Consider the following 23,485-nt stretch of genomic DNA (forward strand, 5'->3'; position numbering starts at 1 on the left):
GTGAAAACTAGAAATTTTGCATGTTTTGTTTTCTACTTTAATAACAATACCTACATTTTCTGGCACGTAAGTATTTGTTGAATGAGTAAATCAGGTAATTCAGATTGGGTAGCTGCTGAAATGATAGGAATTTTTGTTATGTGGCTGATAAATTGTTATTATAGACATACATCAGATAATGAGAGTGACTGAACTTGGCCAGTTATGCTTTTCTAGAGTTAATAAGAAACAGGAAAGTAAGTTAAAGATATTAAATAATTATATATATTTTATTTTATTATTATTTTTTTGAGACAGAATCTCACTCTTGTCACCCAGGTTGGAGTGCAGGGGCTTGATCTTGGCTCACTGCAACCTCCACCTCCTGGGTTCCAGTGATTCTCCTGCCTCAGCCTCCAAAGTAGCTGGGATTACAAGCACCCACCACCATGGCTGACTAATTTTTGTATTTTTAGTAAAGATGGGGTTTCACCATGTTGGCCAGGCTGGTCTTGAACTCCTAACCTCAGGTGATCCGCCTGCCTTGGCCTCCCAAAGTGCTGGGATTACAGGCATGAGCCACTGTGCCCAGCCTTAAATAATTATATTTTAACAGGCACAATATTTCAAAAATAGGGTGGAAGAAGAGAACCTCAGTCCTGTAGTAAAATGGTTGGGAACTCTTCTACCATTTCTGAAGACTGTTTATATCTTAAGTGACTAACTTGTACAGAATTCTCATGAGAAAAAATTAAAATCAGTATATTTGAGGACATAGAGATATTATGTAGATTATTTTACTAGTATAATATTGAACTGGAAACAAAAACAGATTAGAACATCTAAATAAAATTAGACTAAGTAGCTATTATGAATCTTCAGTGTTACCTTCATTAAAGTAGGAGTTCAATAACAATTCCAATTACAAAATAAGTTGACCAAATAACTCAATTGAATAAGACATATACATTAGATTGGGGTGAATGCAAAAGCTTCTAAGAATAGATAAATTCGGAGCCCATGATAAAAGAAAATAAAAGGACCAATGTAGGAAATACAAGCCAATAAACTGTAAATATTTCACACTCCTGTAGTGCAAATACCTGGCAAGAGACCTGGTACTTAGCTGATAAAATTATTGCAAAAGCAAGCTGGGTGTGGTGGCTCACGCCTGTAATCCCAGCACTTTGGGAGCCCGAGGTGGCCAGATCACGAGGTCAAGAGATCGAGACCATCCTGGCCAACACAGTGAAACCCTGTCTCTACTACAAATACAAAAAATTAACTGGATGTGGTGGTGCGTGCCTGTAGTCCCAGCTACTTGGGAGGCTGAGGTAGGAGAATCACTCGAACCCGGGAGGCAGAGGTTGCACTGAGCCAAGGTTATGCCACTGCACTCCAGCCTGGCAACAGAGTGAGACTCTGTCTCAAAATAAAAAAAAACCAAGAATTATTTATACATCCAACAACATGCATGAATGTTGAAATCATTATGCTGAATAAAAGAAGCAAGACCCCCCTGAAACAGAACATTCTGTATGAGTCCATTTATATAAAATTCCAGAAAATGCAAACTAAATTAGCAATAGAAGGCAGAACAGAGGTTGCCGTTGGGGGGGGTGCGGGGGAGGAAGAGTGCAGGTAAAGGTGGGAGGAATTATCATGAGATATGAGGAAGCTTTTTTGGGTGACATATTGATGGTGGTGACTGTTTCACAGGTGTAAACATGTTAGAACTTATCAAGCTGCACACTTATGCAGTTCACTACATATCAATTTCCTTCCATAAAGCTGTTTAAAAAGTCATAAGGAAGCCAGATATGGTAGCTCATGCCTGTAATCGCAGTACTTTGGAAGTCTAAGGCAGGAGAATCGCTTGAGGCCAGGAGTTTTGGACCAGTGTGAACAACAGAGACCCTATTTCTACAAAAACAAACAAAAAAATTAGCTGGGTGTGGTGGTGTGTGCCTGTAGTCCCAGCTACTTGGGAGACTGAGGTGAAGGATTCCTTGAGCCCAGGAGTTCAAGGCTGCAGTGTGCTATGATTGCACCATTGTACTCCAGCCTAGATAAAAGAGCAAGACCCTGTCTCTAAAAAAATAAAATAAATAAAATTTGTTTTAAAAGTCATTAGGTTACATTGCATATTCTAGGCAAATAAATTTGAAAGTCTTGAGGAAATGGATAATTTCCAAGGCAAATAAAGATTACCAAAATGGAACCCATTATAAATAGAAAGCCTGAATGGATAATTTTCATAGAATAGAGGAAGTTACCATGAAATTATCCCACAAAAAAAGCATATGACCCAGAGTTTTACATCAGAATCTATCCTTCAAAGACTAGCTAGTTCCAATGCTTTGTAAATTGTTCTAGAGCATTAAAAATGAACACAGACTTCAGTTATTTTTATGATGCAAGTAAAACAGTGAAATCTAAACCTCAAAAATATGATATAAAAATTATGGACCAATTTCATATGAATATTGAAGAAAATGTACTAAGTAAAATATTAACAAGTAAACCCATTAATACATTAAGAAAATAATACATCATGGCTAAGTGAGGTTTATTCTAGGAATACAAGGTTGGTTCAATATAAAGAAATCATTTTATATAATAGTAATAGAGTTTAAAACAACTGTATGATTTGCAGATACTGGAAAAGCCTTTTACAGAATGCAGTCCCTCTTTAAAAATAATGAATGTATTAATAATACCTATGCAAAAAATTTAGGGATGTACACCAGAGAGAAACCTAGCATTCTGAGATAATCACTAAATAAAGTTTTTAAATACATGGTTCCTATATTTAGTGTCCTACTATAAAATACATAAGCCTCACTCTCCTATTATGGGTAGAGTTTGGGCTACATTATCAACTTGTTGACAGCTTCTAAAGATTCTTTCCTATAGGTTTTAGAACTGAAAAGAATAAGCAAGTTACTTAACATACTAGTCTTCACAATGTTTATTATGTGTTATCTATAAGAAAAAATATCAGTCATTATCTGTCAATAGGCTATACATGAAGTATATTTTTCTATCTTTAAAAAACAGCCGGACACGGTGGCTCATGCCTGTAATCCCAGCACTTTGGGAGGCCAAGGTGGGCAGATCACAAGGTCAGGAGTTCGAGACCAGCCTGGCCAACATGGTGAAACCCCGTCTCTACTAAAAACACAAAAATTAGCTGGGCGTGGTGGCAAGCACTTGTAAACCCAGCTACTCGGGAGACTGAGGCAGGAGAATTGCTTGAACCAGGAGGCGGAGGTTGCAGTGAGCTGAGATCATGCCGCTGCACTCCAGCCTGGGCGACAAGAGCAAGACTCCACCTCAAAAAAACAAAGAAAGAAAGAAAATAAAGAAGCCAAAGCTGGAAAAATATACTGTCTGAAGGGACACCTACATGGTCTTGTGTTGGAGAATAAAAAGGTAGTCCCAAATTTATAGAAATGCCCAGCAATTTCATAATATAGTTCCTTTCACTACATTTACTGAAACACAATATATGTGATTTTTGTGTCCTAGGGTACCTATACAAGCCTACTTAGCCCATAAAGAAAATAATATATATATATATTTACAACAAACAGTAGATGATAATACTACTGTGTATACTTGCTGAATGAATTAAAGATATGAGATGAGACTAGAGCAGGCATGAAGGAAAAATACCTATCCCCCAAAACAGAGATAATCATCCAGGAGACAGATCACAAATCCAAAGATGCAACTTATTTCAAAAGTCCTGGTTGCTTACACATATAGATCTCTCTGGAAGGGAAAACTAACTTGTAACATTTCCTTTTCTTGATCTAAGAAACTCATTTAATGTTTTTACTGGCTAAAATGAGCAATTTAGACTACCCATTCTCCATACAACTTGCCCACTTACATTAATTATATTAACTTTTCAATACTGTGGAGACTCCCTTGTTGAGGTCTGATCTCCGTATATACAAGTTCCCACAATCCTCTCATTTATAAGAGCCTCTAATATGAATTCACTCACTGATTTTTCCAAGACTTTTCCACACTCATCACACTGGCAGGGTTTCCCTTTAGAGTGAATTATGCAATGCTGAAGAAAGCATCTCCACATTCATCACGTTTATGGTGCGGATTCTTTGGTGCACAGTCAGTTCTGGCTTCTGGGTGAAGGTCTTCCTACATTCTTCACACAAGTTTGTATAAGGTTTCCTTGCTGAACAAAGGCCTCCTCAGTTATCATATTTATGCAGTCTCTCTCTCATGTGGATTCTTTGATGTCAAATAAGGTCATGTGGCTGAAAACTTTCCCACATTTCTTATGCTGACAGCATTTTTCCAGTGGTGGTTCTTCTGTGGGGAAAAGAGGGTTCCACTACAAACAAAAGCCTTTCAAAACTTGTTGATTGCAGAGATTGCAAAGAGATTCTCTTCATCGTGGACTACATGATGCTGAGTAATGACGCACCAGAAACTAAAGCTTTTACTACACTTATTGCATTGATGTTGCAGTTCTACAGACATTCCCCCCAATAAAATTCAGCATCTCCAGATTTTTTTTTTTGTTTTGGAGCCAAGTCCTTAGTTTCCTTCTCAGTAACACCATCTAAAATAAAATGCACAGACAATTCAAATGTCAGTTGTCTCTTCTGAAATGAAATTTATGATAGGGTACAGTGATTAAAAATAAAACCCACTTTTACCTAAAGTGCATGCCTTTTCTAAGTCTCTAAACAAGCATCTCATTTTTGTGAAGGCACGTGGCAGGGCAGGAGTAGAGGGGTCCAATTTGGGTGGGAAGAGACAGCTAGGCAGAAAGAAACTGGAAATGCATGGAAGACTTTTCACAAAATGTGACAATAAAAGAAACCAGGAAAGCGTAATCAAAAAAGTTAAGAGAAGATCAGTTTGAATCCAAAGCTGAGAAACAAGGAATATCATGAAACCAAGAGAAAGTTTAATTTGTTAAGGACAGTTAAAAGGACTATTTCTACTCACTGATAAGTATCTTGACTACTACTATAGACCTACAAAATGTTCAATAAATATTTGTTGAGTGGATCAGTAAACAATGGGATATGATCAAAGTTAACTCGAAACAATAGCTAAACCAGTTTCAAAATACATACTAATCTGATGTGGGGAAATCAATAAACTGGAAAATTTACAGTGGGGTAATAGCTTTTCTAGGTAATATTCATGTCTAAAATGTAAGAAAGCAACATCTTGAAGTTAAAGGAGTTAAGTGAGTCAAAAAACAAAACCCCAAGCCCCTACAAATATGGCTGAGATTTTCTACTTAAAGAATCAGGTAGACAATGAGAAGGAGATGAGTAGAGACAAGGTTTCTAGGGAGAGGATTCTACTAAAAGTTCTAGAAGCTTCCCCTGTGAGGCTCTCTTCTTCTTTCTCTCCAGAGATGCTCTTTCATCAACTTTCCATATCAAAAGGCAACAACACTGAGAGGTAAACTAAGATAGGATCTTAGGTTTGATCTGAAACCTTTGATTCCAAGGTACTATCTTGACCAAAAGCATATCTTGTTCTATCTTTTAGCCTAAGACCCAAAGGCAATGTGATAAAATTGGTCTTGGGAAATGGAATTTGAAGCTAACCCCTAACTTAAAACACCCAACAAACAAAAAACCCAATATAGAAAGAGAAGGTCCCAGAGATGCACCTTAATAGCAGGAGAATTAAAGCCTGCTATTTATGGGAAATGCTGGGTTATGGTTCCAGAGACATCTGGTGGATCTTAAAGTTCAGGTTTGCTGCTTTCTATCCTATTCCCAAAGCCTTTTGCTAGTCCAGCTATAAGTGATCCTCCCAACCTTTCCCACCTGTGGTTTGCCCTTCATTCAAGCTGTCTCTTCAGCTTTTCCAGCATCATCGATTGCTTCCTCTCCACATTCTGGATGACATAATCCTACCTATATCTGCAGCTTCACAAGTAGGAGTTAGGACCTGTTCCAGCACCTGTTTCATAATATGTATTTCTGGTCTCAGGAGCTACTGGCAAAGCTTCCTAAGTCTTCTGACAGCTCTGTAAAGTCCAAGTGGCTTTTTCCAATGTTGGCAAACCTTCCCAAGTCCTCTGACAGCTCTGTAAAGTCCAGGTAGCTATCTCCAGATAGTAACAATTTGAAGTTTGAGGAAAGACCTGTGATTTCTTTCCCAGCCTGATTCTTTGTTCTAGGCACAGCCTTCTTCCTTTACCATCAGTCACTATTAGAGATCTTTCCTGCAACAAGATTGCCATTCTGGAATGAGAGAGCTCAAGAGAAGATTCACTCCAGCTTGGGGTTCAGAATGATTTTTCAGAAGTATTTCCTTGTAGCTGGTCTTCCTCCTGAGGCATAAAATAACAATGTTAACAGAAGCTGAATTTTGTTTACCTCTTTAGCCAATCACTCACTCATCTGAACAAGGCACTGAAAGAAAACGGAACTCTGTCAGGAAGATAATTAAATTAGGAAAGAAGAGTGACTGCAAATTATTAGCTAGCCCCATCTGCTAGCCTTTTACTCTCTAAAAGTTTTTATTAATAAAACTTTAAAGATCATGACCTTCTTCCCTTGGCTCCCCCCCCCTCCCACTTCAAAATATCCCATATAAACGGCAGAGATAAGAACATCGGAAATGAAAAATAACAACAGCTAATATTTACTTAAAATGCACCATGCATGCAGCCATTTAAGTAGACACTTATAATCTCACTGACAGATGAATAAAACTGAGGCACACAGAAGTTAAGTAATTTGCTCAAAGTCACACAATAGCTAGGTGGATTCTGTCTTTTCTTGTACTCAGCGTCGATCTTGGGAAAATCATGAATCACATCATTTCCCCAAATGAACCCAACTTTCTTTCACCAAACAGGGAACCCGGACTCCCTTTTCTCAACAGCCAGTTTTCCTTACACCTCAAAACTTGGAAGTCACCCTTAACTTCCCCTGGCAGCTCTCAACCTATCAAGCCCAACTTCACCAGAGACACTGAACGGCCAGAGTGCACGAACCTGGGACCACCCCACTCCTAAAGGTCCGTCACAAAGGTCAGAAAGGTCGGTACTTTCACGTCCCGCCGCCGTCAACGGCTGTCTCAGCATTCAGCTTCTCTAGGATTCTGGAGGCTTTCTCCTCTCTGTGGTTGCCCGGCCGAACCCCGCGCCAGCTCAGGAGCGCAAGTTTCAGCTGAGCAGTCAGGTAAGCCCAGGTGCCCATGCTCCCAGGCCGGGGCGCGTCTGACCCGCGCGAGGCCGGCCTTCCAGCTGCAGAACGTGGGAAGAGTAGTTCCGAAGGCAAACTGAGGCTATAGCACGGGCTGCTAGGTACCTCTGATAACTAACAGGGGCGGAGACAAAAGGGAAGAAATCTCTCTTCCCAGCTTGGGCGGTATAAGTGTCCCCTGCTGGCCACTGCTCATTAGTTCTCCAGGCAGGAAAGTAAAAGTATACCTGGGTGGGAGCTTTTATACCAGGGCTAGGAGGACTGCAGCAGTCTGGGAAACCTGCAGCATGGTTAAAGGTAAATTTTGACCTGGGGCACTGGCATCTAGAGACAATGCATTTGAGAGAGCCCACAGCAACAATCAAAATAGCAGTTGTAAAGCACTAATGCGCCAAGCACTATTCTAAGCACTTTGTAAACTAATTTTATCTACATTGGGTTGGTATTATTATCTTTGTCATTTTACATAGGAGGAAACTGAGGGACAAGAGAGGTTAAATCGCTTGCCCAAAGTCACTTAGCTAGTAAGCTGAGATTTGAACCATTGCAATCTGTCTCTAGAATCCAGGTTCTTAAACCGTATCTCAGGAATAAGTAGGGAATTTGGCCACAGGAAGCTGCAGGGTCCCTAAACTGCCTCAATCTTTATCAGGGATGAAATGCGGAAACATCTACTCCTAAATTCATTACTGAAGTAGGCAGAACTAAGGCACTAAATCAAAACACGAAGATATGCCCACCAAGCTTGAAGAGGAGTAATGGTGATCTAATCATAAATCAGAAGTAACAAATGGCTTCCACTATGGAGCCCTTCTTGGGACTTCCAGAAGCAGGCCACTGGGCTTAGGAAATGACTGGCAGGAACAAACAGACATATACCCTAGAGATCAACTTGAACTATGATAGGTGAAAGCTCTGGGAGCCGTGACTGATGGGTTTCAGACACCTAAATGGTGTTTTTAACGTGTATGAAGAGAATCAACTGTCCATGAAATCAAGGGAAAACTGCTGGCTCTAAATGATGGTCTTACAATGTAAGCTAGGGGGCTAATCCACTGAAAAGCTTAAAACACTTATCATAGTTGGCTCTGTCAACATCAAATTATATACATGAGGCCATATATATAAAATACAAATTACAACACATAAAAATATTCATACATACTTTGTACACATTAATATATATATGTAGAAATACTATACAAGTAAAAAATAATGTGTGAGGACTCCTTTCCAAATACATGCAGAATGTTTGAGAGGGAGAGGATCCAAAGAAATTCCAATAAAATGAGCTGCTATAGTGACTGTGGTATAACTTTTCGGTTTAAAGGATAACAGTTGGGAAGAGATTCAATTAAAGGCTATCGAATGATTATGTCTAGGTTGAACAAGCATTTGCTCAAATTCTGGCCTTGTGGAGTTAGGAGGGACATCATTTGAACAGTAAAACTGGTGAGTCTTAAGCAAAGAAAAATATCATATATCACATATATGTGTGTGTGTACATTTTTAAATCCAAGAAGTATCTTCTAATATAAAATCACTTTTAAAAACTCACATTAAAGATACATCCATCATGGGTTATCAACACTTGGGGACAAATCTTTAAATCTTTCTGTATTAAATTAGACAGCCAAATATTCCTTATTCTGTGAGATTAATGCAGAGTGATTTATGATTCTAAGCTAAGAAGGATGATCTTTTCATATAAAGAGCCCATTTTTAAAGTGGAATGTCTCCTGTGACACCCTCTCTGTGCAGGCAACAAGAAGTAGAGCTATTTATGCTGGCCAAACCTCATCCAAGATTTGGTATGCAGAGGGGGTCATAATACTATTACCTGAGGTGTTTGGACTCCAGGACTTTCTGAATGATTTTTCAGAATATTGACTAGAGATAAAAAGTTTTTACAGATAATTACTCAAGACACTGAATTACCACTGCAACACATGGTTTGTTCAACTGAAATAAACTGAGGAAGTGTATCACAGAAGTTAAAAGTGTGGACTCTTGAAGTGGGCTGCCTGGGTTCAAATCTTGGCCTTACCACATACTAACTCTGGGACCTTGAGCAGCTTTAGCTTATCTATTTCAGTTTCCCCAGCTGAAAGTGAGATGTTGTAAGTAAAGCATTTAGTAATGTCTGGCCCTTAGCAGTTAATAAGTGTGGAGTATTGTCATTAATAAACCCTTTTCTCAATTCCAAAAGATGTTCAATAAGAACAGCTTTGTTTTGACTATAGCAACTCGACAAATAATCTGTATATTAACAAAAAAGACTACTTCTGTACTGAGTACAGGAGTGCAGACTTGTCTACGTTCTTGTATCTTAGTGCTCTCTACAACCAACCTCATTATACAGTTGAGATGTCTCGATTTGGAGCCCTGCTGAATCCCACTGTCCTTCCTCATTAGCTTCATCTCATACCTCAAACTCTGGTAACCTCTTAATACAATGTATTGTTGGAAGGAGGGCCCCATTCTGTTTTCCTCTGCAGTCCCTTCCCACTGCACTCTCTGGAATCAGTTTGTCAGGTTATGTTTTCATTCACAGCCTGAGTTGAAACTCACTTCACTTTTCATTACTTTAGAAACTTGGCTCTTCCCCAACCTCTCCATGCTTTTTGCATTAAACACTTAATATCATGTTTACCTTGAACCAATTAGAAAAGACAAGCCAGTCAATCTTATTCTTGTCCTTAATATTATTTGCAAATTTTATGATTCATATGAGTTTTACACCAGATACTTCTATCTGGCTGTTGTTACAATTGATGACCATTATTTCTACCTTGGACCTGCTTCACTTTCATATTCTTCCTTTCCATCCCACCCCCTGTTATTGTTATTTCAAAATCCACATACATAAAATGCTTCAGAGGTTTCAGGTTTCCTAGGATCTTGTCACTGTCACACCACATCTATATTTTATCCATAAAATGTACTCTTGACTTCATCACAAAGCATTCTCTGTTCACTGCACTCCGCAGTGTAGTACTCCTATTCCATATCTAACATGTCACATCCTCCATTTGCCCCTCAGGGCCTTAAATTTCCCTATATTGCCAATTTAGCTCCAATTAGTAGCCTTATTCTACTATATTTCCTCTTTATCCTGGAGAGCTAGTTTAATCCCCTTTGATGCCTACCTGGAAATTCCATGTCACTCCACCATTTTTTGGTACTACAACTGTATTTAAGCATGAGAAATAACCAGAACAAAACCCCAACATATATTTATATTTTTATTTTATTTTATTTTGAGACGGAGTCTCGCTCTGTCGCCAGGCAGGAGAGCAGTGGCGCGATCTCGGCTCACTGCAACCTCTGCCTCCTGGGTTCAAGCGATTCTCCTGCTTCAGCCTCCCGAGTAGCTGGGATTACAGGCACATGCCACCACACCCAGTTAATTTTGTATTTTTAGTGGAGATGGGGTTTCACCACATTGGTCAGGATGGTCTCGATCTCTTGACCTCGTGATCCGCCCACCTCGGCCTCCCAAAGGTGGGAGGCATGAGCCACCACGCCCAGCCTCCACATTTATTTTTAAACAAGTATGAACTGTACCCTCCTGTAATCGGCATATTCCATTGTTCTGAGTCTTTGTTTATGGCCCCTTTATAATATTAGGTATATAAGAAAGATTAAGTCGCGTGCAGAAAGGCAAATGGAGGAATGTGCGCAATGACAGACCATATTAAGCAGAAAATGAGCTGGAAAGACCCCCAAGTAAAGGCACTGAGAGGAATAGAAGGCAAGTTTAAAACAAGGATTGCATTCCAGTGAGCAGTCAGATTAAAAGAGAGGCTCTGAAGTTACTATGAACAGTAATTTCAGTTTGGATAACAAGTCTATAAAATCAGATTAGATAAGGAGTATGCATAGCATATTTGGTAAGGAGAACATTCTCACACAGGTTCTCATCATTAAGTAAAGTCCCCTCCACTGAGAGGAGTTTCTAACAGTGAAACAGCACAAGAACTAACATAAGTAACTCCATTTTTGTTTAAGGAGCCTTTACCCATTCCTTCATGTAGGCTAATTTTAGAGCAGAGATAATATGCAAAACAGCAATCATGTAGTTTTAAAAACAAACTCTGGGATTAAAGATGTATAACTATGTTTTGTTAAAGATTTACAGGAGCATTGTGACCCAACCAATGACAAAGAAGTTCCCAACCTCCTTGGACTCTTGCTGGCATCCAGATGTCTGTGGTCATAGGTTACCTCTTCATCCCAACTCTATCCTCTTCCTTTTGCCCTTAACATAAAAAGAGCCTAAAATTTGTACTGACTTAAGATGGTACTTTAGGACACTAGCCTACCATCGTCTCAGTTTGCTGGCTCTCCAAATAAATCTGCTTTTCCTCCCACCAACTCTCTTCTCTCCCGAGTTTTGGCTTTGGAGCTGCAAGCAGCTGAACCTTGGTTTGGTTACAAGTTTGCATTCTCATTATGTGAGAAATGGGAGGCAGGGTAAACGTAGGTAGAGCATAGGCCTCACATACTTATAGCTACAGAGCTCCCAGGCTCACTCTGGGTTCCTTGTTTCCTGGAGGAAGAAAACTAGGTTTCCAATCCCAGTTGCCTCAGTGCCTTATGCGTGCAACTCCTATGCTGGGGTTATGAAAAAAACCTAACTAAGCAGTCCTCAACTTATGAGTAAGTTGTTTTTCAACTGTTCATTTGCCTTTCTCTCTCATGAACTCAAGAAGTTTTTTCCACACAGAAAGTCATGTAAGTTCCAATCCCAGAAGTCAATCTGACACCCAATATACCTGAATTATAATACTTAGACCATTATGACTTCTATGGGAATATGTGTTCATATTTACAACTTAGCTAGAAATATAATATTTCTATAGGACCAACGGGCGCTTCTAGTTCCAACCCAGGGATGAAATTCTGTACAGGGTTTATGGCTAGAGAGGCAAGAGACAGTGGCACTAAGAAAATGGGGGTGGGGAATGTATTACAGGAGTGAAGATGGGACAAAGACACAGGACTGTGTAATTAGGTAATTAGGAGTGGGACTTACTAAGGAAGAATGCAGATTACCCTTCTTTTATTTTTCCCCTTCCCCTTTTATCACTGTCTCACCACTTCAAACCCATTGACCAGCTAGAAGTGTGAAGAGAAGAGAGGACTGGACTTGTGTTGGGGTGCAGTAGGAAGTTAGTCCCAGAAATTGTGGAGTTTGCTGTGGCAGGGTAGAAAAGGAAGGAACTAACAGGCCATCTCTGTAGAGATTAAGAATGATTTCCGTAAATAAAAAGACAGATCAGGAGCCATGTGTACTTCTATGTGGCTTGCCTGTTGTCCACTAAAACAATCAAGACAGGTTCTCATCCAAAGCAGAATTTTTACTCAGCAAGACAAGGTTAGAGTCAACCAGTTTTTGGTTCATTTTTCAGAAGCCCAAGGGATAGTATCTCTAATTTGGGGTCCTTTTATGTGCTCAAGAAGTATACAAACCAACAAAATGTAAATCCGTTCTCAAGAGCAATTATTAGGGAATTCAGAACATAGTGGTAACAAGAGATCTGGGAAACAAAAGAAGGTAAAGCGTAAAGCAGAGAAGAGCACCAAGCCCTCCCCTAAATACACAGACAACACAAGGCCTTGCACTCAGAAGACCCTTGGAATGTAGGTCTGTCTCTTTTTCTTTAAATACTTAAATCTGAAGGGACGGAAAGACCACCTTAAAACCCTAGTTTTTGGCATGATGGGGGTCTAATTCCCGGTTTACTCCAAAGAGCTGGTGGCACATGTTCCCTGTAAGGATCTCCTTGTGCTAAAAGTCTGCAGTGGCCTTTAGTTTACAGGACTGTGTTCAGGCTTCCCCACTTTGCAGACAGCCATGAAGTCAGCTGTCATTCAACTCAACATTTCTCAAATTTTAAAGTATATTAAGTAGCTGTGGAGCTATAAAAATGAAGATTCTTAACTTGCATCCTAGGCCTAATGAAGCAGAATGTGAGTGGGATTCAGGGATGTTAAACAAGCCCCAAACGTGATTTTGATGTTCATCAATGTTGGAAGATCACTAGTGTAATGGCCAGGACTAGAAGTCAAGAGACCTGCACTTAGGTTACTGGTCTTTTTCTTTGTGTGGAATTATAGCTGTGTCGCCGTCTTCATAGGCAAGAGTATTCTCATTTTTAAAATGGAGACTGCTTTTGATTTACCAAGGTATTTTAGGAATAAGAAAAGTGCTCTGTAAATGTCAAAGTGCTATAAAGTATGAGATGAAATTATTCACATTCTGGCCTTCTTATAGTCTGTCCCCAAGCTGTTTCCAACTTAATGCTATTGATTGCACAATTTGCATGAACCTTTTACTTCAGGTTGGCTAGTTTTTTCCCTGATGCTTCCAAACCACACGCACTCTTAAGTTGGCTTACATTTGTTTTACCCATTTTCTTCCTTGTGACTGCTAAGTCTGCCCATCAAATCCTTATTTTAAATAAAATCTTTCTTCACCACTCCAGGCAAAAGTAACCTGTCCTTTAGAATTTATAGCACTTACAGGCTACAAAGTACCACTTTTATTCAACACCGACTTGTGCATCTATTCTACTCTCCTGTAGTCTTATTTAACTAAATATGTGGATCTTACCTATCCCAAACTAGGCTATAAACTCTCTGAGAAAAGAGTTTGGGGTTATCTTCTTGTTCTCCACAGCACCTAATACAATGGGCAGCACATACTGAATTCTTATTAAATATCTGAGGTTTCCCTGTAACAATGGTGACTGAAGTTTTACCCCAATAATTGTAAAGCTAAATAGTATTTCTCACCGGCCTGAACTCTGTGAGATAACTTCCCTGTAGTCATCACACAGAAACAGATTTTTCTCCTTTGTGGATAGTCTGATGTTGAGTAAGAGCTGAGTTCTGCCTGAATGATTTCCCACACTCTTTACATACATAGGGACCACCTCTATTATGGATGCTCTGGTGTTTACTAAGATCTGACCTCTGTCTGAAGGCTTTTCCACACTCATCACATTGGTAGGGCTTCTCCCCAGTGTGGATTCTCTGATGCTGAATGAGGCTGGTGATTCCTCGGAAGGCATTCCCACACTCATCACACTTGTAGGGCCTTTCTCCAGTGTGAATTCTCTGATGTTCCGTGAGGACCGATCTTTGAGTAAACGCCTTCCCACACTTATCACATTTATAAGGTCTTTCTCCAGTGTGAATTCGCTGATGTTCTGTAAGACTTGTCCTTTGAATAAAGGCTTTTTCACATACCTCACATTTGTAAGGTTTTTCCCCAGTGTGAATTCTCTGATGCTGAATAAGGCCACTCTGACTGAAGGATTTCCCACATTCCTTACACTGATAGCATTTTTCTTTGTGGTGGATTTCCTGATGGGAAACAAGGGATGAGTTATAAACAAAGGCTTTTCCACACTCATTGCACTCATAGGGCTTCGCGCCGGTATGAACTCCTTGATGCTGAGTAAGTATGGAACGCCGACTAAAACTTTTATTACACTGAGTACACTGATAAGGTTTGTCTCTTGTGTGGATCTTGATGTGGTGAAAGAGGCCTGCTTTCTGACTAAAGGCTTTGCCACAGTCATTACAGTGATAGTGTTTTTCTCCTGTGTGAAGTCTCTGATGTTGGTTAAGAGCTGACCACCGGCCAAAGGCTTTGCCACACTCATTACACTTATATGGTTTCTCTCCAGTGTGTATTATTTTGTGTCGAATAAGCACAGTTCTCCCACGGAAAGCTTTTCCACATTCTTCGCATTTGTAGGGTCTGTCTCCAGTATGGATCCTCTGATGTTCTGTGAGGTGTGAGTGCTGACTAAAAGCTTTTCCACAGTCATCACATCCATAAGATTTTTCTCCTGGACAGATTCTCTGATGTTCAGTATGGTCAGAGTTCTCAGTCAGGCTTACTCCATTTTCATCACAGGTAGGTTGTTTATCTTCTCTGGAGCATGCAGAGGGCTCTTCTGTTATTTCTTCAGGTTCATGAGTTTCTCCACACCTAGCAGACTGGGACATATCATTTTCAAATTTACTGGATGTATTCCCATGTGGTTTCATTTCTTCAGAAACTTCTTGCTTTAAATTTCCATACTCATTTCCAGTCTCAACATCTAAAACTAAGAAGGGATCATAAATGTTACCTTTTGTACCTTTAAAATGTATCCATACATTTTAATATTAAGCAGCTGTTAGGAAATAAAAAATGCAAGACTCTACCATCTTAGTGATAAAGAGAGGAAAATATATTTTTTTCAATATGGAAAACATATATGCATCAAAAAAATATTTGGAAGGACACACAAAAAATTAGTAACAGTTACAACCTATTTCAGAGTAGGAGGAAGAGACTAGGTGGCTGGGAAAATCAAGTGGAATAGAAACTTTTCATTAAATAACTTTAAAAATTTTTGTTTTTGAGCCATGTACATTTTTACCTACTTAAAAAATTAAATGAAAATGAAACGGATACAGAGAAAGTAGAAATAAGGTAGTGGATCTTTCACACATTCACAAACTTTTAATATTTTGTAATATTTGTTTTATTATTTTTTCTTTTTTTTTTTTTGAGACAGAGTCTTGCTCTATCGCTCAGGCTGTAGTGCAGTGGCGCGACGTCAGCTCACTGCAACCTCCGCCTCCTGGGTTCAAGCGATTCACCTGCCTCAGCCTCCTAAGTAGCTGGGATTACAGGCATGTGCCACCACACCCAGCAAATTTTTGTATTTTTAGTAGACACAGGGTTTCACCATGTTGGTCAGGCTGGTCTGGAACTCCTGACCTCGTGATCTACCCATCTTGACCTCCCAAAGTGTTGGGATTACAGGTGTGAGCCACCACACCCAGCCTGTTATTCCTTTTCTTTGTAAGTATACAATTTTTTTTTTTTCTTGAACCATCTGAAAGTTAGTTGCAGACATAATGGAGCAAAGTCTTATTTAATGAAGCAGAAAGGATATAGTGCAAGTGGAAGATAGAGGTATTGTCTGATAGGATAAAAGCTAAAAATAGGAAGGAGATAGGCTGGGCGTGGTGGCTCACACCTGTAATCCCAGCACTTTGGGAGACTGAGGCAGGCGGATCACAAAGTCAGGAGATCGAGACCATCCTGGCTAACACAGTGAAACCCCATCTCTACTAAAAATACAAAAAAATTAGCCGGATGTGGTGGCGGGCGCCTGTAGTCCCAGCTACTCGGGAGGCTGAGGCAGGAGAATGGCATGAACTCGGGAGGTGGAGCTTGCAGTGAGCCGAGATCGCACCACTGCACTCCAGCCTGGGCAACAGAGCAAGACTCCGTTTCAGAAAAAAAAAAAGAAAAGAAAAAAATAGCAAGGAGGTCAGTATAAAGAGAGATAATGTATCAGAAGGACTAAATTAAGTGTTAAAGCCAGAATTTAGAAGAATATGAATATACAAGAAAGTAAGGGTTGAAGAGTGACAAACCAGACTATCTGAGAGTCTATGTATGAGCCATCAGATTCTGAGAGGGCCTTTTTGACTTTAATGATCAAAAACAGTAGCAAGTACAAAAAAGCCCCAGTGTCCTATGTTACCCATCTTCCCCTTCCTCCCAAGATGGGTCTTTCTTCTTTACCTTGCTCCTGTTGGGATTCAAGTTCTGGAGATTCATACTTTAGCTGGGCTTTCATGGACTGGAGGGGCATACTGGGTTCTCCTTCTTTTCCTAGAGGTACCATCTTCTGCAAGAACATTTCATGTTCCCCAGTGTGGGCTGAGACCTGAGGAAAATGAGATGTAGCTGACAGACTCACTCTGATAACAGAAAACAAAAAGTATACATTTGTGGCAGTGGCTGAAACCTGAAATGACCATTTTCCCAGATATAAGCCTGCCATAACCCTACCCATTCTTCAAGGCTAATATAAATGTCACCTGCTCTGGGAAATCTTCCCTTCTACACCCAGATGTAATTTCTCCTGTTGTTACCGCTAAAGTATGTTGGTTGTGCCACTTTTACTTCTTTGTCTTATGCTCAAAGAAGTGGAGAAAGGAAAGGGAGAAAGACAAAACAAAGGAGAGAAGAAAAAGGTGAAAGAGGCAGAAAGGAGGAAACAAGATAGAACTTAGGGTAAAATAAAACATTAAGAGAGAAAGAGGAAAAGGAAAGGGGATATGTAAAGATAAATAATGTAGAGAAATAATAAAAAAGAAAGGCACCCTTGGGACGCTATGATGGGAGGATTGCTTGAGGCCAGGAGTTTGAGACCAGCCTAGGCAATATAGCAAGACCCCATCTCTCCAAAAAAATTAAAAATTATCTGGGCATGGGGGCGCACATCTGTAGTCCTAACTACTCAGGAGACTAAGGCAGGAGGATTGCTTGAGCCCAGTTCAAGGTTATAGTGAACTATGATTACACTACTGCACTCCAGCCTGGGTGACAGAGACACCGTATCTCCAAAAACAAAACAAAACAAAAGGTATAAGGGAACAAATGAACGAAAGAAAAGAAAGAAGGTGGGAGAAGAAAGAAAGGGAAAAGAAGGGAAGGAGAGAAATCTCTTCCACATTCATTCCTAAGCTGTTCCCAATAGTCTCTGCTCTTCTGAGGTGTCCATCCCACTTCTCTCTGGGAAGATTATCTTATTTTCTATTTATTCAAGATCACAATCATCTCAAAAATCATCTACTATTCATTTTATCTATCTCCACCCTCATACTCCTCTCCATTTCTTCTATCTTAGAGGATGATGTCTTCTCTATTTCATCTCTACTTTTGCCTTCAATCCCATCACTTTTGGCTTCCCTCTGACCCTTGCTCCCTCAATTAACTAACTCATTTATTCAGCAATTTCAGTCACTGGGTGGCTGCCATTCTTCCATGGGCCTATTTCCTCTTGCATTTAAAAATAACAGGTTTCTTCAGCAAGGTATTGTAAAAAGCAGGGATATGGAATCACATGGATTACTTACTCTCTCTCTTAGTCTAATAGCTCTGTGACCTTGGGCTAGTTACTTACTCTCTCTGAGATTATAAATAACATTTGTATAAAGCACCTTGCACAGGGCTTGGCATACAACAGCCTCTCAAATTACTCCCCCATTCTCTTCAAAGGTTAAATTTTATAAATAAGAAATCACCATATACTGCCTCTATTTCCCTGATACGGTTTCATTTTGTAGACTCAGTCTTCAGAATAAAAGCCAGAGTCAGCAAAATGCTATCTCAGATGTACAGAAAATGGTGTTTTGATATCTCACATTTTGAAAAAAGAAAGCGGGGAGAAAAGGCCAGTACTGTGAGCTGTGCTTTCTATTCCTGGATCTCTGGTCAGGCCTCAGAAATCAAGCTGTAAACTCCAATAGATGCCCCCTGCAGTGCTTTCAGAGAAAGAACTGGTTGGCAATACAGATTCAGCACATTTAAAACCAAATTACTTTTGCCTGCATCTAAGAATCCCATTCTTTGTACCTCTCTAGCTACTCTGTTTCTACTGCTCATTACTCCTTTCATGATCTCATCCTATCTTGTGGCTTTAAATACTATGCATATTCTGAAAAGCCCCAGTTCTGTAGTTCTAGCACAGACCCTTCCACTGAATTCCAGTTTATTATATCTAGTTGTTTGCTAAACTTTTCTGCTTGGGTTCTAATAGGAATCTCAAAATTAACATGTCCAAACCCTGTTTTTTGTTTGTTTTTTGTTTGGTTTTTGTTTTGAAGCGGAGTCTCACTCTGTCATCCAGGTTGGAGTGCAGTGGCAAGATCTTGTTTCACTGCAACCTCCGCCTCCTGGGTTCAAGTGATTCTCCTGCCTCAGCCTCCTGAGTAGCTGGGATTATAGGTGCATGCCACCACACCAAGCTAATTTTTCTATTTTAATAGAGACAGGCTTTCACCATGTTGGCCAGGCTGGTCTTGAACTCCTGACCTCAGGTGATCTGCCCATGTCGGCCTCCCAAAGTGCCACCATTGCAGGCGTGAGCCACCGTGCCTGGCCCAAACCCTAATTTTTGATTCCTGTCCTTCCACCCCAAACCCACTTATCTCCCAGTCTTTACCATCTCTATGAAAGACAAATCCACTCTATCTGATATTCAGACCAAATACTTGGGCATAATCCTTAACTTACTTTCTCTCATATTCCACATTCTATATAAAAACAAACCCTGTCAAGCTCTACCTCCAAAATACATCCAGAATCCAATCACATTTTACCACTCCCACTGCTACTATTCTAGTCCAAGTCACCAATATCTCTTGCCTGGATTATTGCTTATTATTATTGCTTCTACAATGGTTTCTTTGCCTCGAACTTTTACTCCTATGCCTACCCCAGCCCCATTGTGGAACTTTCTCACAGAAGCCAGAGTGACTATTTTAAAATTCAAGTCAGATTATGTCTCTCTTCTGTTCAAATTTCTCCAGTGACTTTCCATCTCAGAATACAATTCGAAATTCTTATAACTGCTACAAGTTCTGACATAATATAATCTTATAAGCATTTTATTTCATCTCCTCCTTGACAAACACATCTCTACCGTGATAAGTACATTCTCACTTTAAGACCCTCTGCCTGAATGCTTTTATCCCTGATAGCTGTATGGCTTGCTCTTTTCATTCAGATTTCTCCTGTAAATGTCACCTATCTGAAAAGCCTTCTCTGACAAGTCTACAGAAAACAGCACAATCCCCACTTATTTCACTATTCCTTTTCTCTGCTTTTATTGTTGTTGTTGTTTGAATAGAATTTATTACCACCTACATCTTGTATGTTTGTTGATTTTTTTTTTTTTTTGGAGATAGGGTCTCACTGTGTCTCCCAGGCTGGACTGCAGTGGTATAATCACGGTTCACTGCAGCCTCGATCTCCTGGGCTCAAGCAATCCTCCCACCTTAGCCTCCCAAGTAGCTAGGACTACACGTGCCTGCCTGGCTAATTTTTGTATTTTTTATAGAGATGGGGGTCTCATTATGTTGCCCGGGCTGGTTTGTTGATTTTTAATTTACTATCTGTCTCTCCTCAGTAGACCAGAATCTACATGAGAATAGCAACCCCCTGTGTTTTGTTGGCTGTTGCATTCACAGTGCCTAAAACAGTACCTAGTCTAAACAGACATACAGTAAATATGTACTTACTTATTTCCTACAGTCTTTAACTTTGTTAAGAGTATCTCCATTATACTAGTCTTTCAAGCTTAAAATCCCTAGTGTTTAGCTTAGAATACATTGCTCTGTAAAGAGTTCTCCATTGGTTCTTCCTTCTTTAATAGATCTAATCTTTCATCACTTCCAAACAATTCTTACCTAAGACATGCTTCATCCTTGGTAATCACACTTTCATGATCCTGTTTCTTTTTGTTTTTTAAGCAGAGTCTCACTCTGTTGCCCAGGCTGGGGTACAGTGGCACAATCTTGGCTCACTGCAACCTCTGCCTCCTAGGTTCAAGTGATTCTCCTGCTTCAGCCTCCCAAGTAGCTGGGATTACAGGCACGTGCTGCCATGCCCGGCTGATTTCTGTATTTTTAGTAGATACGGGGTTTCACCATGTTGCCCAGGCTGGCCTTGAACTCCTGACCTCAGGTGATCCACCTCCCTCGACCTTCCAAAGTGCTAGGATTACAGGCATGAGTCACCGCGCCTGGCCTCACGATCTTATTTCAAACTTAGATCTTTTTGCCACATGTTCCTACCCTCTCTATTGTATTTTGTATCACAGTGTTAGATTATACTTCCATTTCATTATTTCCCTAAGTTTCAAACTCTTTATATCAGGGTTTCCTAGTGTTGGCTCTACTGACATGTTGGTTTAGATAATTCTCTGTTGTCTGGGGCTGTTCTGTGTGTTGTAAGAGGCTTAGCATTAGCCTTGTCCTCTTTACCCACTAGATACTAGCAGCACCTCCCTGAGTTATAACAACCAAAAATATCCCAAGACATTGCCAATGCCCTCTGGGGCACAAAATTGGCACTGGTTGACAACCACTGTCTCATTTTAGTATTAAAAACAAAACAAAAAAGTTCTATATAATTTTGTTCTCTTTTACATCTTACAATTAGTAAAGCTCATTTAGACTCAAGAAGAAAAGGTTAGGGGCATCTGTCTACAGAATAAAATCTCAATTCCAGAGGTTGAGATTCAAGGTCCTGGACACTATCTCAACTCTTCTACTCAGAATTCACCTTTCCAACCTAACTGGGCTTTCTACTACTCAAAGAAACACAGAACCCCACCCTGCTCTCCTCACTAACTTTCCATTTTACTCCCACATCTCATTCCCCTGAAATAGTTAATTTTTCCATTTTAAAACCCTGTAATGGAGTCAGAGCAATGGATATATCTGCAAAACCTTAATTCTTAATTATTTGTATTGCGCAACAGAGTGATGCCCCTCCAAGAGACTGCTTCCCATCCTGCTACTTTCATCTCTCTGATACCTTCTCTTGTCTTAGAAGTTTTCTAAGATGAGCAGCATATTTATCAAACAGAATTTTGTAGCTTAATAGAGAAATATAAAATCCTTCCACAGAAAAGTTATAAATAAGTTGGGACCACATTAGCCAACTTTCCCTGAAACTCATGCCCCTTTCTGATGCATCAAACTGTCAAAAAACATGCTTTGTGAAAAAATGGCTGTTTTTCACTCTGGCCTAGAAATCCACAAATTATCTTTTCTCAAACAGAAGTCACATCTTTTTTCTCACCTGCTCTCCTGGCTCATCCAATTCTCTCTCTAAATCCTCCAGCACAGTCACCACCTCCTCCCCACTCTCTGGATGCTGCTCCTGCACCCAGGCCTGGAGCTCCTCAGGTAGGATGGTCAGGAACTGCTCCAGCACCAGCAGCTCCAGAATCTGTTCTTTGGTGTGGGTCTCTGGCCTCAGCCACTGATGGCAAAGTTCTCGGAGTCGGCTCAAAGCCTCACGGGGACCAGATGTCTCCTGGTAGCAGAACTGTCTGAAGTACTGGCGGAAGACCTCTCTGCTATGGGTGTTGTTTTTATGCAGGTCCCAATCCTGTCTAGTGGTATACTTCTCTATCTTTACTTCCAAACGTTCATCCTGGTCCACGTGGGCCTGGATAGCCCAAGTAGATGCCATTTTAGCTGTGCCAGAACTACCGGTGTTTCAAGTAAGATCTCCCCTGGAAAATTTATTCCTGGACAGTCCTGAGGAATAAGCCATCATTATTAACACAAACTCCACCATAAAGTAAAACTGCAAATTCTGAGAACTTAACTATGATCTTTGAAATCTGGCCTCCAGGTTAATGTACGATACTTACTCAGAAAAATACTCTGATAGAAAAGACTTAAGATTAGACCAATTTAAAGAGAAAGACTAAGGAAAGGTGCCAAGTTGTTTCAGGACTTTAAGAAGAAGAGTAAGACTTGTTAGTAAACTTATTCTCATTTGGTCCTAAATGAAAGACAAATGGAATAAAACTAACGTTTAGATCAAGTAAACAATAATGATAAAAGGTTAGGACATCCTTAATTAGTTACTTTTATCTTTTGAATGTCCAGATGTCTGGTGGAAACCATGAAATCACAAAAGCAACAAAGTCATGTAAATTTATTTCCTCAGGGACTTAAACTTTCCGCTCCTTATTCTTCATTTATAAAGTGAGAAGGCTGAAGAGGTTACTCTTTAAGCCTTCCCTCTATCCTCGTGGTCTGTGATTATAATCTGAAGTGAGGAAGGCCCTAGGACGCCGGCCAGCGTCTGTGAACCACCACTGTCTAGAAATGTCGGTAAGCGCTGAACCCAAGGATACACCGCCGAGCCAAACGCGGAAGGTAGGTATGGGCCTTACAGCACGGAATTGCTGCAGACTGGGAGCCGATCCCTCATCCTAGTCTCCCAACGCACTTTGGGGAGGGAGAGCTTCCCGCGGATCCACCTGGGGTTGGGAGGACCAGGGTCCATTCTGCACCGGCCAGAGCCGAGGGGCCCAGCAACTGGAATACAGCAATCTTCCGCCCACCTCCTCGCAGCAACCAGAGCACAACATCGCTCACCTGCGGCCCCCGGGGCCAGAAGAGAACTCCCTCCTACAGAGCGAAGGCAGGAGGCCTCGAACCCTTTTGGGACCCGGAACCCATCACAAGTGACCCACAAAGGCCGGAAGCGGCCACGGGAGGGCTGAGAACCAACCCGCGTGGGGCGCACTTCCGCGGCCGCTCTAGGAAGGGGGCGAAAGGGGCTTTCAACTCGGTAGTGTTTCCGCGCGTCTACGTGAGAGGAAGGGTGATGATGGCTCTCAGACCGCGGGTAAACGGAACGGGTTTATCTTTGTCCTCTTCTTTACTCA

The 23,485-nt window shown here is 40.5% G+C and overlaps 1 protein-coding gene across 4 annotated transcripts; it reads right to left on the minus strand.

Annotated features, from left to right (window-relative positions):
* Positions 1–365: 365 nt before the first annotated feature.
* Positions 366–23,292, minus strand: ZSCAN12 (zinc finger and SCAN domain containing 12). Of its 4 annotated transcripts, XR_005242976.2 has the most exons (6): positions 23,193–23,292; positions 21,877–22,340; positions 16,804–16,948; positions 14,179–15,325; positions 5,811–6,319; positions 368–4,576 (listed from the first exon to the last, which is right to left on the minus strand). XR_005242976.2 is itself a non-coding variant. In XM_038005817.2 (5 exons), exons 2-5 carry the CDS (start codon positions 22,270–22,272, stop codon positions 6,199–6,201), a joined length of 1,809 nt encoding a protein of 602 aa, XP_037861745.2. In that variant the 5' UTR covers positions 22,273–22,340; positions 23,193–23,292; the 3' UTR covers positions 366–6,198. The 4 variants fall into 4 exon arrangements, 3 of the variants coding, with proteins under 3 accessions (XP_037861745.2, XP_007972111.3, XP_037861746.2); XM_038005817.2 differs by having other exon boundaries at positions 366–6,319; XM_007973920.3 differs by lacking the exons at positions 368–4,576; positions 5,811–6,319 and having other exon boundaries at positions 10,432–15,325; positions 23,193–23,291.
* Between the last annotated feature and the right edge of the window lie 193 nt (positions 23,293–23,485).

Source organism: Chlorocebus sabaeus, chromosome 17 (assembly GCF_047675955.1).
Source record: "Chlorocebus sabaeus isolate Y175 chromosome 17, mChlSab1.0.hap1, whole genome shotgun sequence".
NCBI classification, from domain to species: Eukaryota; Metazoa; Chordata; class Mammalia; order Primates; family Cercopithecidae; genus Chlorocebus; species Chlorocebus sabaeus.